This window comes from Hypomesus transpacificus, unplaced genomic scaffold, assembly GCF_021917145.1.
Source record: "Hypomesus transpacificus isolate Combined female unplaced genomic scaffold, fHypTra1 scaffold_195, whole genome shotgun sequence".
NCBI classification, from domain to species: Eukaryota; Metazoa; Chordata; class Actinopteri; order Osmeriformes; family Osmeridae; genus Hypomesus; species Hypomesus transpacificus.
This window is the reverse complement of record NW_025813740.1, coordinates 190537-200536: the sequence shown is the minus strand read 5'-3', so window position 1 is coordinate 200536 and position 10000 is coordinate 190537. Positions and strand designations below refer to the sequence as shown.

The 10000-nt window shown below is 48.4% G+C and overlaps 2 protein-coding genes across 3 annotated transcripts in view; both read right to left on the bottom strand.

Annotated features, from left to right (window-relative positions):
* Positions 1–2592, bottom strand: part of LOC124489686 (microtubule-associated serine/threonine-protein kinase 2-like) — a 19235-nt gene extending 16643 nt beyond the window's left edge. The window contains exon 1 of the mRNA XM_047052062.1: positions 1445–2592. Coding sequence (XP_046908018.1) covers positions 1445–1519 — 75 coding nt within the window. The 5' untranslated portion in view covers positions 1520–2592. The remainder of the gene's footprint in view (positions 1–1444) is intronic.
* Positions 2593–3388: 796 nt separating this feature from the next.
* Positions 3389–9712, bottom strand: LOC124489683 (phosphodiesterase 4D interacting protein). Of its 2 annotated transcripts, XM_047052055.1 has the most exons (12): positions 9208–9712; positions 8983–9114; positions 8306–8425; positions 7744–7933; positions 7393–7649; positions 7187–7282; positions 6911–7104; positions 6580–6723; positions 6300–6438; positions 5933–5979; positions 5537–5630; positions 3389–5018 (listed from the first exon to the last, which is right to left on the bottom strand). In XM_047052055.1, the coding sequence occupies exons 1-12, from the start codon at positions 9587–9589 to the stop codon at positions 4873–4875; spliced, it is 1941 nt and encodes a 646-aa protein (XP_046908011.1). In that variant the 5' UTR covers positions 9590–9712; the 3' UTR covers positions 3389–4872. The 2 variants fall into 2 exon arrangements, with proteins under 2 accessions (XP_046908011.1, XP_046908013.1); XM_047052057.1 differs by lacking the exon at positions 5537–5630 and having other exon boundaries at positions 4870–5018; positions 9208–9710.
* Positions 9713–10000: the final 288 nt, after the last annotated feature.

The window sequence follows — 10000 nt, the reverse complement described above, 5'->3', positions numbered from 1 at the left end:
CAGACACACAGACACACACACCTCAAACAATCTTACTGAGGGAAATACATGATGTAATCGGGAGGGAAGCAAAAAAGAAAAAAGTGTCTATTTGGCTCTAGAACGTTCTCGTACCAAAGTGCCTCTCCTGCTGTCTGTTCTGTTGGTAGCTCCTGCAGTCTGTCCGTCAAGCCAGGGGGTTTTAAACACTCGGTTTTAAGGTCAGGACAGTCTGATGAGACAGCACATTACTGTGGAGCAGCATGCTGCATCTACAGAGTGTTCTACGTCCACAAAGGGCTGTGCTGCCTGCTTACATTTGCATCACATTTAGTCATTTAGCAGATGCTCTTATCCAGAGTGACTTACAGTAAGTACAGGGCCATTCCCCCCCTGAGGCAAGTAGGGTGAAGTGCCTTGCCCAGGGACACAACGTCATTTCGCACAGCCAGGAATCAAACCGGCATCCTTCTGAGTATTAGCCCCGATTCCCTATCCGCTTAGCCGTCTGACTCCCTCATCACATGATACGTGACGGGGAGATACACGTGGGTTCAGCTGACATGGTGTCCTCATCGTGGGAACTAGGCACTGCGAGCACACAGGAGAGTCTGTGTGTGTCGAGCAGTACCGTGCTAATCCGAAGACAGGAAAGCAAACACGAGGTTTTGTTGAATTTAGCAAACATCTGGCAAACCCAGCGCGCTGTCCCTTCACACTGCACCCTATAAAACGCCGCCGCGAGTGTCACTGTGGTCTGTATTGCTGTCGTAGGCCCTGGAATTGTGTGTTCTGCTGTCTGTTTATGGCTCTCTGACAAACCATGTCAATGAGCCCTGAGCTAGTAAACCAGGGCAGGACCGACTGCACCTACTACTGAGGAGGGGACGATAAACTACAACGCCCAAAGACTAAACACTGACTAGGAAGTAGGCCGGCAAGGTCGATGAAGTCATTCAAATCCCAAGGTAGGGCTTTGTTTGAAGACAATACAGGCGGCATGTCTGACAACTGTGGAACTAGGGCCAGAACCCAACAACAACATTAACTCACCTGTGGATCAATCACATAGTGGTGATGTCATCATTTGAGGTACAATTCTAAGCCAATTCTGTTAAATACAAGCTCACAAAGAGGTTAATATGAAGTTAAAATCAAGTTTCCAAGTTAAAATAATAGAAAGAGTATTTCTCAGATCACCGTCGGTCAAGGTCATAATAATACCAAATTCCATGGATTTTTGAGAGCTATTGCAGTATTTGCTACAATAAATCTTCACTAACATCTGAAAAGCATAAAGTTTTCAATCCAAAAACAACATCTGGTAAGGTATTTCATGTTCAAACGCCAGATAGGCATAAGTCCAGCAAATAAGAGAAGGATCTCAGACAACATTCTGCCTTCTGGATGCAAGACAGATGTTTTTAATTGGCAAAACATTAACGCTTCTTATTTGACAACTCACCGCATCGCTGTCTTCTCTTGGATTACCCTGATGGTCCAACAGTTTTCTTTTGTGTTTATTTTCGGATCTCTTCATTTTCTCAGGTGGAAGGGTTGATTTTCTGGAGGAGACCGGTTGATTAACGGATTGTAGTGGTCAAATGATTTTCTTGGGCTAACCAGGATTGGCAGGCTAACACATTTTCTTTGAAAATGTAAATCTAGACTAGAGAGGCTAACTGCTAATACAACGATAAGCGGTTGTGTCCACACGCGACGCGTGGAAAATCCATCACCCACGGTAGCTAGAGAGATAAAGTTGACTAGTTGAGGTCAACTTCCACAAACTGGATAGGCAAAACATCTGTCACATCTGCTTTGGACAAGTTCTCGGTCACTTGGTAGCTGTAGGGACCGTGTAGTCGTGTAGAACCCGCCTTTTTCAGTCTTGCCTTCTGGACGCCTGGCGACGGGATGTTTTCGGTTTTGACTTTAAGCCATTAACGCGCTACCGACCTTGTGCAATTAGTAGACTAGCTATACGTCAGCTAACGAGCTAGCTAATAACTTAGCTAACTTAGTGGTTCCGAGGAGAATAAAATGAAGCAGACTGTATTGCAGCTAGGCTCCGTTGTCCTGTAAGCCCTGTCTTCCAATTTCACACAGACCGACCTCTGCATCAATCTGGCGATTGGTTAGCTTGCTAAAAAAAACTGTAGCTAGCTAGCTGCGTTGCTGTAGCTCACTGAAGACGTGCACGCGCTGTCGTTGTGCATTGTCAGACTGACACACTTGTCTTCTTTTGACAGGTACGGTGCGACACTTCCAGGTGTCCATAAAAGCCCAATGAGGAAAATTCATTGAATATGTCAACGATTATGTGTCGACCGACTGCCCACTAGTTGGTCAACTCGTCACTCTTCAGGGTAGCAGGTTGTGGCAGAAACTCTATAAAAGTCTTCGGTTGGTAGACCTGGGACGCCCCGCGGTGTGTAGTATTAGTTCAGTCAACGTCTACTAGGCTGCGGAATACTTAACCTAGGCTACCAACAGTGGGAAATCGCTATTTGATTTGAATTAGTTGCTCCGCCCTTGCTTGTATCGCCTTTTTCGGAAACCGAGAAGCAGACAGGCCAGTGGATCCCGGCTATGCTGCAGTCTGTATACAGCTTTATTGCTTCCTGAATTTCAAGGGAAAAGTGTCACGTTTCAACTGGGGAGATTAGGCGTTTAGCATTAGCTAAGTTATGTGATTGTGCGAATACATACTTGTATACAAACAAACAAACAAACATAAAGACGTAAAAACATGAAAACCTTTTTTGATTTGCAACAGCATGATGCTTCGCTAAGGCATAGGCCGATCAGATAACGCACAAATCTATGTGTCTACTGCCACCTTGTGAATGAAATGGGTGGTGATTATTAACGTGATAAGAAAGTGGTGGTGTTCACTGGAACTGTTAATTTAAATACAACACAACGAACACGTTTATTTTGATCCCCTTTTATTGAAAAGCTTAACCCCAAAACATTTTGTTTGAAAAAATCATGCATAAAAATACGATGAGCTTCAGTCCTCTCTCTGCAGCAAAACAAAAGTGCTATGCACCCTTTCACACCTCTTGTTCAACCTTCCGTATGTAGCCTACATACGGTTGAAGTGGCTCCGACAAACACAAGAATGTAGAAAATTGTACTTTTTGCAAACGTTTCAACAACTGTTCTGTTGTTCACTTTGGTTCATCCTTACTGTTTTGTTTTTATGGGAGAAAACAAGATTCCCGATAACAGGAACAGGAAAACTAGAGGCCAAAGGTTCACGCGAGAGGCGATGGCACACGTGCTATTCTCCTGTTGTTACTTTTGCTACAAATAAATGATTGGCTCTACAGTGTGTGCACCGTATGTTAAAGCTTAGATTCATGCATTGCTGCCTATACAAACTAATTAAATCTACCATACCAAAACATCTGTGAGGGTATAGCGGAAAATACTGCTGTGATAACAAATGATTCGCCTAAAACTAGTATACCGTAGACTACAGATGTCATGGCGATGGATTCTGGGAGCAGCTAATACAGAGTAGACCAGCCTAAAGGGCTATTGCACCTAACCTAAATCTTGCATATTTCAGGTAAAGCTTTGAGGGACAGTGAACTCACAATTCATGCACAATAGGCAACAAGCTTTTTACAGTACAAACTCAAATAAGCATACAGAAACTCAAATAAGCACACAGAAACTCAAATAAGCACACAGCATTTTGCCAGTGTAAATACCCCACATCCATCCTCCCCTGCCCATGATTGTCACTTTTGAACAAAACATATCGAATTGTAACAACATTTTGTATTTTTAGGGTTTATCCAAACACAAATAGATTAACAAGTTGTCTTTGATAAACATGAAATAAAAAATAAGCATCTGGTCCATTAGAAACTGTTGTAAAATAACGAAAAAGAAAACATTGAGCATTTTATCCTGAGCACCAAATATCCCTGTGACTCTCAGAAGTCACAGGGGAACAAGCTAGAACGTTACATTTTGGTGCAATGCTGCGATGACAGCAGTCAGACATGTGGAGTCTGTTCAACAGCTTGTTCCTCACACATTTCCATACAGTTATTACGATCCATCATTTGGAACACCAATTTCCCGACAAGGACTGAATATAAAGTTAAATTAATATTAAACTTAATATACATTTTTCATATAAAGTCTATGGTTACAGTGTTGGCATTTCAGCAAGAAGACAGGTCCAGTACTAGCCACTCATAAAAGGCTGTTAAATATCCGGACAGTGTTTGTACAAAGTGACATCACTAGCAAATCATTTCAGTGTTAAACGTTTCTTAACAAGAAACATAAAATCTCTTTTCCAGTTGTTTCCGGCTATGGCTTTTTCCCCACTGGTTGTTCAAACAACATGCAACTACTTATCTACGACAAATACAATCTAGCTTCATACGAAGCTTTAAGGAAGCACTTCAGTTTTGATTGCCTTTTTTAAAATCAGCTTTTTTTTCTGCTGGCACATATTCGACTGTAGTGTGATCCCTGAAAACAACTCCACTTGTTAAGTGGCTGTCATCTAAAGCAGTACAGTCTGAGGAACCCCTGGTCAAACTAGGGAAACACTTCAGTTGAGATCCTGAAACAAAAACCTCTTCTAGCACTTATAAACTACACAAACCTGACAAAGACAGCCATGAACAGTATCAAGCCAACCACTTTCCTCGGAAGCAACTTCACACACAACTACGCTTCATCTCGACAAACAGACACTTTTCTGACAACCAAACTGTCGACACAGTTCCACGAGACACCCTCAATTCAAGTGTTTCCCTAATCCGACACCCAAGACTTCCCTTAGCCTCCTGTGTTTCCCTTATAGACCCAAGATTTTCACTTTCCCCCAGGAGTGAGCTGGAGCGGGGTTAGTGAGGATCACGCCTGTAGGGGGCGACGTTGAGCCTGAGCTTCTGTGGTCCTCAGGGAGCCAAAGGCCCTGGGAGGAGAAGCCTGGAGGAGGGGTGTCAGGACACCCCAACCAGGAGGGCCACGGAGCTCATGGAGGGGTCTGGGGTTCTCTCCTGGGGCAGGGAGGAAGAGGGGGGAGGGGGGAGGGAGGGGGGAGGGAGGGACGGGACACACAGGTTATCCTCCACTCGATTTCAGATACAGTTTTACTAGCGTATCTGTGTGTCGTAATGCCTTTTTATTTGTTATTTATTTACACTTGTGCACACCCATGCACACACACACACACACACACACAGGACAGGAGTGCAGCAGAGGCCGTTTTCTGCTTTTCAGTCTTACTGAAAGATTACTATTACATATCTGCTGCACTCTTTTCAGCTAAGCTTACGCAGGGCTGAATCCATGAAAGAGGGAATGAGGAGATGCATGCAATGCCATTTGCTGCCACTGGAGGGCCTCTTCCCACTGTATCCTGGGGTATTTGCTGGGGCATTAGGTATTTGCTGGGGCATTAGGTATTTGCTGGGGCATTAGGTATTTGCTGGGGCATTAGGCTTTTCTGATAAGAGACAGACAGGGGAAACAGGGTGCTGATGCATGCACTGGCACACTCAACAAGGAGTCGTACCTTTACCCACCCAAGGACGCGCAGAAAAGGAGGAGGGAGGAGGAAGGGAGGAAGAGGAGGAGAGGCCAAGGGAGGCTAACTTGAGTTCGTTCTCCTGAGAGATGTCATCAGGAATGTGTGAGAACAGAGGAGAGAGGGAGGGGTAGGAAGAGAAGGTTGGGTAAGAGAAAGGGGAGAGGAACTGGACTTTCAAAGAGCATCTGAGGATGGCTACTTCGCTCATGAGAGTATTGTAACTGATTCTGGTTCTCGGCCTGTAAACTATTGTCTGGACAGAATATGTGTTTCAGGCTTGACTCATTTTTAGAGGGTAAAGGAAATATGATTAGAAACATCTTGAAAAAAAGGTCAGAGAACTTGAGAACAAGTCAGACCAGGCGGAAAGTGTGACCTCACCTGTAAGTTAGTCTTGGCTTTCTTCAAGACATCCCGTGTTCTTGACACTGCGAAACGAGTTTGACAAATTAGCATCATTTTGTTGCGTCATCCGTCACTCAACCGCACAAGCAAACACACAGGAGAGAGAGAGAGGGAGGGAGAGAGAGATGATGAAAGAAGGAGAAAGAAAGACAGGGAGAGAACAGACTGTACTAAACAGAATGAGGAGGAAAGAGAAGAGAGAGGAGGAAGGGGAGGTTGAAAGGGAAGGAGGGGGTGAGAGGAGGTGAGAGGGAGGAGGTGAGGAGGTGAGAGGAGGGGAGGAGGTGAGAGGAGGGGAGGAGGAGGTGAGAGGAGGTGAGAGGAGGAGGTGAGAGTCACTCACATTGGCTGACGATGAAGTGCTCCATGCTGTCTTTGGTGCGGTTGGAGCTCTTCAGTCTGTCCATGGCGTCCCTCAGAGCCTCCTCCTGCTCCGAGACCGTCGCACGCAGACTGCTCATCTCCTCTCTCAGAGCCTGCTCCTAAAGACACACACACACACACACACACATAGAGGACATGACAATAAAGCTTAATTGAACGTTTAGGAATATTAGCAGACACGCAAACACACATTAGGTCATCTAAACCAATCATTCAGCAGAACCAGACGTGGTGCTGACCTTCTTGGTGCTCGGCCCGGGTCCCTCCCTGCTGGGCAGGGCTGCCCTCCAGAACATTCTGAGCAGGGAGCTGGCCTCCTCCAGAATATGCCGCAGGGTCTTAGTGCTAGCCTGCAGGTTCCTCAAAGAGCCTGTGTCCACTGACTAAAAAGGTGCAAATCACAAGAAGAAACATAGGAAGCACAAAAACATATATAATCACACCGTCAATCATTTCTGGGCAATATGGCAGAAGAAGATCCAGCACAAAGAATATTGAAAAAAAAAAAAGAATTAAAACTAGAACTGATTCCTTTATCCTCCACCTGACCCCTGACCCCTGACCCCTGACCTTGTCGAGGCTGAGCTCCAGCAGGGCCTGGCTGGTGGATGAGGACCGGAGGGTGGTCTCCAGCTGGCGGATGAGAACGCAGCCCTCCAGGAGCTGCTGCTGCAGGGCAGAGAAGTCGTCCACGTGGCCCACCACGTGGCGGCCGCTACGGCTGGAGAACGAGCCGTCCGGAGCCTGGCCCGCCAAACCAGCTTCTGTGGGACAGGCACCAGGGGGACGGTGAGAAGGGTTCTCATGTGTGTGTCTGTGTGTGTGTCTGTGTGTGTAGGTCTTCACCATTGTCAGTAGCCTCCTCTGGTCTCAGAGGGGGGGAGAGGGGGGAGGTGGGGCTGAAGAGGCCGATGTCTCTGACGGGCGGGGAGGCCAGTGTCTCTGTGATGGAGGGAAGAAGGGAAGGGAAGAAAAACAATCAGCCCAATTCGCTTATCAGACGCGCAAACTGTGGTGGCACACTAGGGGCCGCATTTCCCAGAATCCCTCACCGAGGAAGAGCATGCGCCTGGCGTGGCCTCCCTGACCCGGCCTGCCACTCAGCTGCTGCTCCAACTGGACCTGGAGGTCGCGTGGGTCAAAGGTCAAGGACTCGGCCGAGCGAGAGGTCTTCCCTGGGGGTCCAGGGGGCGTGGCCCTGGGGAGGGCACCCCCTCGGTGGTTTGCGTTGAGCTGCCGCTGGAGGGACTGGGCCAGGCCACGCCCCTCGCACAGCTGCTGCTGCTGCAGGGTCACCTCCTCCTGGAGCCTTCACAAACACACAGACACACACACTGGTTCTAAACACACACAGTTATGTACACTCACACACACACATGCCCGCACACACGCACACACCCTACCTGTTGATGGTCTCTTGGTTGCCGAGTCGTTCCTGTTTCAGCTGGGTGATCTCCTGGCTCTGAGTCTGGGCGTGGCTCTGCAGTCTCCTGCCTTGCTCCGCCCACCTCTCGGCCTCTAGCTCCGCCTCCTTCAGTCGGGCCCGCCCCATCAGCACCGCCCCACGCAGATGCTCCGCCTCCTTACTGCCCTCTGTGGACGGAGAGGAGAAGAGAAGGATGGACTCATGCACCAGCGCAGAAAAACATCCAGACATTAAAAAGTGTAGCCAGTAAGTATGAGAATGTTAGGAGATACAGGCAGTGAGTAGGAGTATGTATGAGTAGAGTTCTGGCGTGTTTAGGATGTGTTTGTGTGGCATGTTTAGGATGTGTTTCTGTGGCATGTTTAGCATGTGTTTGTGTGGCATGTTTAGCATGTGTTTGTGTGGCATGTTTAGCATGTGTTTGTGTGGCATGTTTAGCATGTGTTTGTGTGGCATGTTTAGCATGTGTTTGTGTGGCATGTTTAGCATGTGTTTGTGTGGCATGTTTAGCATGTGTTTGTGTGGCATGTTTGCAGTACCTCTGCTGGCCTGTTTGAGCTGGCTCTGGAGACTGAGGTTGTCATCTTTCAGAGCTCGGATCTCATTGGACAGCTGGCTGACGGAGTCCAAGCCCTGGATGTAGATGTTGGTTGGAGCACCTGGGGGGAGGAGGAGGTGTGAGGAGGAGGTGTGAGGAGGGAGGAGGAGATGTGAGGAGGAGATGTGAGGAGGAGATGTGAGGAGGAGATGTGAGGAGGGAGGAGATGAGGAGGGGAGGAGGAGGAGATGTGAGGTGGGAGGAGGAGGAGATGTGAGGTGGGAGGAGGAGGAGATGAGGAGGGGAGGAGGAGGAGATGTGAGGAGGGAGGAGGAGGAGATGTGAGGAGGGAGGAGGAGGAGATGTGAGGAGGGAGGAGGAGGAGATGAGGAGGGGAGGAGGAGGAGATGTGAGGAGGGGAGGAGGAGGAGATGTGAGGAGGAGATGTGAGGAGGGAGGAGGAGGAGATGTGAGGAGGGAGGAGGAGAGGAAGCAAATGAAAAGGTGGAAGAGAGTGAAGGGTCAGGAGGACAAAAGATGTCTTCAGTTGAATCCGAACCTACACAGCTGTAACAGTAATCCTGAGGTAGTGAAGAGCTGGCGTTGGTGATGTGATCTCACGAGACACAGGTGAAGTATTCAGCTCAGTGTGAAGGTGGTGGTAGATGTGAGACGTACCGTTCTCCCTGCTAGCGGTGGTCAACCTCTCCTCCAGCTGCAGGCGGAGACGGTCGTTGGTCTGGATGGAGTCCTCCAGACGCTGACGCAGGTTACGAATCTCTCTCAGGTGCTCTTTCATCAGCTCCGAGCCTGCAGGCACACACACACAGTCAAACACTCTTCGGGATAACACATATATATCATGTATCGTATGTGTGTAAGAGGTCCCTGTTGTCACGGTACCTGTATGGCTGTTTCCTGATTGGTACCCTGAAGACCCCGACGACACGTCAGCCCCGACTCTCTCTCTCGGTGGCGCCCCGTAGGTCGTCTCCCACAATGCACTGCTTTCCAGCAGGCTGGGCCCTGGCTTCATGGCTGGGCTGGCGTTCAGACCGGCGTTCAGACCAGCGTGGGTGCCACCGTGGTGGGCGGGGTGGTAGGGAGGGTAGGACAGGGGCAGGAAGCTGGTGTGGTCGGCCTGGGGGTTGTGTTGGGTTGGAGGGAAGCTTTGGAAAGCCTTGGTCTGGGGCATGGAGTACCCTGGAACAAGAACAGGACGAAGAGACATTAATATACACACGGATAAATGAATATATGAAAGCTGCATGAGCCAGCTGCTCATGACTGTTTGATGGCAGTGACGGCCGTCCAATCAGTGACATTCAGATCTGAGACGAGGGAAAATAGAATGCCACAGAGAGAGAAAAAGAGAGAGAGAAAGTAGGGTGAATAAGAGGCAGAGAGAGAGAGAGAGAGAGAGTAGGGTGAATAAGAGGCAGAGAGAGAGAGAGAGAGAGAGACAGAGAAAGTAGGGTGAATAAGAGGCAGAGAGAGAGAGAGAGAGAGAGAGAGAGAGAGAGAGAGAGAGAGAGAGAGAGAGAGAGAGAGAGAGAGAGAGCTGTGATCGGGCAATGATCCATTTGAAATCTGAGCTTCTCAAAACAATTGAGTTAATAGTGAACATCATGCATGGACAGACAGACAGACAGGATAGAGGGAAGAACTGAAGGAGTAGAAGAGGGGGACGAGATGG

What these genes read in the sequence shown, in the direction of transcription:
- LOC124489683 (XM_047052055.1), bottom strand. Translation starts at nt 9,589, where the DNA reads ATGAGCAGCTGGCTCATGCAGCTTTCATATATTCATTTATCCGTGTGT. An exon ending in CACCGCTAGCAGGGAGAACG is followed by an intron (nt 8,426 to 8,982) that starts GTACGTCTCACA and finishes TCCTCCCCCCAG; the next exon opens with GTGCTCCAACCAACATCTAC. An exon ending in AAGCCAAGACTAACTTACAG is followed by an intron (nt 5,631 to 5,932) that starts GTGAGGTCACAC and finishes GACATCTCTCAG; the next exon opens with GAGAACGAACTCAAGTTAGC.